Source organism: Bactrocera latifrons, unplaced genomic scaffold, assembly GCF_001853355.1.
Source record: "Bactrocera latifrons isolate USDA-ARS-PBARC rearing strain unplaced genomic scaffold, ASM185335v1 scaffold_79, whole genome shotgun sequence".
NCBI lineage: Eukaryota > Metazoa > Arthropoda > Insecta > Diptera > Tephritidae > Bactrocera > Bactrocera latifrons.
This window is the reverse complement of record NW_017537478.1, coordinates 431,740-436,414: the sequence shown is the minus strand read 5'-3', so window position 1 is coordinate 436,414 and position 4,675 is coordinate 431,740. Positions and strand designations below refer to the sequence as shown.

Here is a 4,675-nt window from a genome sequence, read left to right as displayed (position 1 = left end):
TCGGTCAGCCGGCCAGAAGCTGCGCTACACGGATATGATCGCCAGGGTGTTGTAAAACGCAGACGAGGAAGCTTCAGATGTGTCACAATACTGCAAGGAACATAGTACACTGCTCTCCAGCAATTTATGCTTGGTTGTGTTAGGAACATCAAGCGGTCTTTCCTTGATCACGCAACTAACTTTAGACACACACTGACCGCCACTCACAATGCAGCCATTAATAATATTACCCTATTATTCCCCATCAATGAATGGCGTACTTAGAGTCAAGCAACCACATATTGCAAATGAAAAGCTCGAGTTTCAACGATAAGCTTGCGTGAGCCTAGCGTAACTTTGTTCCGAATACTGTAGCAGATTAAACTTGTCCAGATTGCAATGAGTCTCCGCATAACTATAACCACCTCTTCGCATGTCCAGCGAAATCCACTCAACTCATACGCTCTCTGTATTGTACGAACCCGTTGAAACCCGTTGAGCCTACCATTAAAAGGCTTCGATGACAAGCAAACTGAATCTTACCACCCAATTGGGTACTACATAACCGCTACAATAACAAACATATTCGACATAACGTCTGCTACAATAACGAAAATCATTATACTACATATTGTTGGAGATGAGGTAAGCAGCAAATTGAGCTGGTATAGATTTAATAATTTGGAAAATAAATAGGAGAAAATGTTATCGAATTATTACTAGAAGTTTTACCAAATTAACCGGTATAATGGATGAAATGATGCCAAGTTCAGGTTTTTCTATCGTTTCTTGTAATTGTAATTAATTACTATATTACAATGAACTTGAAAGACTCGATAAAGCAGGGTGAGAGAATTAATTTAAATATTTACTTTTCGCATCAAATATATTTTAAAGATTTAAAAATATCCTACCTACATTATAGCAAATATATCAAGCTAAACGAACCTTGATTGGTTGGGGTTCTTCGTTCATCAGAAGTTTAAAGAAGATCGCTGTAACATAACACTACATGATGCCGATCTCTTAAGCACTTAGAGAGCGCAAGAATTTTACATTCCCCAAACCCGAACTGTCAAAAGAGGGCACGTATGTATGTAGTTTTTAGAAAGATGGGAAAAGAGATTGTTGTTTTTAAAAGTAAACCAGCGCAGTGAAATGAGATAACGGTTTAATGGTATACCCGGCAACTCTTCTTCTTCGATGATTTCAACGTGACCCCGTCTGTGGTTTTGTTGAGACGCGCCCAAAAGTGACAAAAACAAAACCATGAAACATAGAGAGGGAAAGAGACAAATCATACATTTATAACTATCAATTGAAGATCGACTAGATAGAGAAGGCGGTAAGAATATAAAGAAACCCGCGTGAGTTGCATGAAATACTGCCATGAGACAGCTAGTTCCACGTTGGGATCTCGTTGGATTAACCCGTCGGGATGCGCAACTAAGAGATCACTTTGCAAACTTTAACTGATTTGTGACATAAGAAATACACATTTTCTAATATAAATCAATAAATCTTTTATTTGCTTACGCTATGTATGTCTGCGTATTATACCTGTATTCAGTGAATAGTTATTATATATATGTATACATACATTAATATCGAATGACAATATCAATTCTACAAACTTAGTTTGCTCTGGTCTCTATGCTTAATAATGGTGGGACTTTATAGCTCAATGTAATACTTGGAACAAAAACGATATCCTCATATTTAGAAGTAGTGGAGAATTTGAAATTCCGCACCGCATAGATCAATGTCATACGTAACGAGATTTCAGCATAACGAAAGCCTGTCAAATAAATTCATTAATAAATATCAATACATGCAAAAACTACAAAATCGCTTTCATTCGTACCAATACAGTTACGTGAACCTTTCGAGAAAGGCATATAAGAATATGGATGACGCTTTGCAATGTTCTCGGGTAAAAAGTTGTCCGGATTGAAACAGTGTGCGTCTGGACCCCAAACTTCCTTACACCTATGCAATTCATAAATTGGTACAAAAACTTGCGTGCCTTTGGGCAATATGACACCTGGACAGAGTTCGGTGTCACGTACAGTTTGCCGTCCAGTATAGGTTATTGGTGGCACTAAACGCAATGCTTCCGAAACAAACATATCCAAATAGCGAAGATTCTGCAGATCTTCATATTTTACGGTTGTAACTCCGTCCGGAAACACGGAACGAACCTCTTGAAATACACGCTCTTGTATTTCGGGATGCATGGCCAACATCACCAGGCAGGTATATGCCGCAGAAGCAGAGGTTTCAAAAGACTGAAAAAATAATATATATATATTTTTATTTTTTTTTTTTTAAATTTAACAGTTCTTTAAAGCTTAAACGTGTATTAAGTATATATAATAAATTATTATAATTTTTTTTTTTTTTTTTTATTTGATTTGTATAGATGAATATAACGCTGCTTGTCAATCGCTTGGAAGTGTTAATAAAGATTTACAGCCGCAGCTTCGGGTTTTACCAACGTCTGTCTTATCAGAAAGACAGAGATAAAGTGTAAATTACGTCAATACATACTTATTAAAAGCTTCCCAAATCATTGAATATAGACAACGTAAGAGCTGTTTTAAGTATGAACGTAAGAAAATGAAATCATCGCCAGAAGTTCGATTATGTGTTTGGAGAGTTCTGTGTGAAATAATTATTTATAAAATGTAAAGATTTACCGCAGCAAACATTGTGAAAGACTCGATTTCTACATCTTTTTCACTAAATACTCCCTGACGCATGGACTTCACCGCTAAATCAATCACCGTTTGTTGGTTCTTCTCGAGATTGTCCACAGGCTCTGACTCGCCTTTTCGTGAAAGCTTTTCCTTAATTAGCTGCACGAATTTAGAAACATAGAATTTATATACACGTATACGAATATAATATTTATGTGCAATATTCTTCTTACTTACAGATCGTACTGGCTCACATAAGTATCTAATAATTTTCTTATAAGTTGGAGTACGAGATAGAAAAACCAGTCCCAATGAACCAAACCAGAGGTCCAGTTTCATGTGGTCAACTAAGCTTTAAAACATTTGAATGGAATTACATTTAAGTATTACTTAATCTTTTTTTTTATAGATTTTGTCTGTGTTAAATAGAGGGACCGTTAAAGCATTACTTACGCATTAAATAAACGCAACATTTCTTTGTGCTTCTCAGTGCCTTCTTCTATCTCTATACCCAAAACAGTTACTGAAATTTAATATAGAAGGGTAGTACGAATGATCTTGATCTAAACAACAAGAGGATTGGTTATATATGTTGCAAATTGTTCAATGAAAAACAGTTGGAACCTCAACCGAAATTGTGAAGACGGCTTTATGAGACATGCAATGTATGTGCTTCGCAAATGAGAGAGAGAGAGTATGAGTGATACGAGCATGTGTTTTTAGTTTTCTGATATTATTTAGTAAAATAAATTGGTTTTAAAACTCCTAACTGTATATACTTACAAAAACTTAGCTGTAAAACACATTCTTTGATAATTGTAAAAATATCCTGTTCTTCTAGTCCAGCCAATTTTGCTAGCTTATTTTTCACATTATTTGCATTCTGATTGAAGGCAGGAAACATGTCGATGATATTACTATGTGCAAGAAACGGGCTTATAGCCTTACGATTTGTTTTCCATTTGTTAACTGCTCGTTTTAAAAAGAAAATAAACTAAAAAGTGCACCTACAGAGATTATACGTCAGTACCTGGACTCACGATGATGCCATTTAATACACCGTTATGAAAGTGTGTATACAAATCTCTGGCTTTGTGAAGAAATTCAGGTGAGGTTGTGACATGTTTGACAACCTCGGGATCGATGGTAAGCACGTACGGCGTTGTGGCTACCCATGCGCATGCAGTTGATGGCTTCGTAATATCGTAGCCGGCACTAATAATACGAAATAATTCTGTAATTGTATATAAATTGAATCGCTCAGCGGTTTTGTGTCTAAAAAAAAGGAAAAAAAAACTTGTTGCAACACATACTATTCACATCAAACACTTGATAGGCCACACCAAAGAATGGAATACCGTAAAAGGTAGGCAACTTGGAGGTAACACTGCGATAGTACTTCCGCTTTTGATACAAATGCCAGCTAGCGGTGAGTAACAAAATGATTGCCGTTACAATCAGCGCTTCCATTCCACTTAAGGTACGCATTTCCATACTGAGAAATCAAACACACCACGATTCAGCAAAATTTCTCCAAACACACGGACTGATTCAAAAGTGCAAAACTGCACTGACTTTTATATGAATTCCTTACGCACTTTTTTATCGAAGAATAATATTTAATTTTAATTAATATGCGGTAAAATCGGATATGATAACAATTACTCACTAATAAGTATGGAAGAACTAAATTCGCGTGTATCCGAACATTTTGTACACTAGCAATTTGCAATGGTTAACGGCGTGTAAATACTCTCAAGTGCTGGCGAAACTTTATGTAATATATAATATATTAAAATAGGTACATAAAAACTCAACAGTCATTATTCGAAGAAACCGTGAAGGAATTACTCTGATATTTGATATCTCAATGATTCATACACTGTTATTGGTCAAACGTATAGTCGCTTACTTCCTTAATATTCGAATTATTTATATTTAATATACTTAATTTCACCCTTTATATATATACATATATATATCAGGCTGCGTCAAAA

The 4,675-nt window shown here is 35.6% G+C and overlaps 1 protein-coding gene across 1 annotated transcript; it reads right to left on the bottom strand.

Moving 5' to 3' along the window:
* Window positions 1–1,515: 1,515 nt before the first annotated feature.
* Window positions 1,516–4,211, bottom strand: LOC108976607 (probable cytochrome P450 313a4). Its single transcript, XM_018945825.1, has 8 exons — window positions 3,992–4,211; window positions 3,709–3,912; window positions 3,462–3,647; window positions 3,132–3,201; window positions 2,916–3,030; window positions 2,679–2,837; window positions 1,844–2,267; window positions 1,516–1,777 (listed from the first exon to the last, which is right to left on the bottom strand). The coding sequence occupies exons 1-8, from the start codon at window positions 4,170–4,172 to the stop codon at window positions 1,614–1,616; spliced, it is 1,503 nt and encodes a 500-aa protein (XP_018801370.1). The 5' UTR covers window positions 4,173–4,211; the 3' UTR covers window positions 1,516–1,613.
* Between the last annotated feature and the right edge of the window lie 464 nt (window positions 4,212–4,675).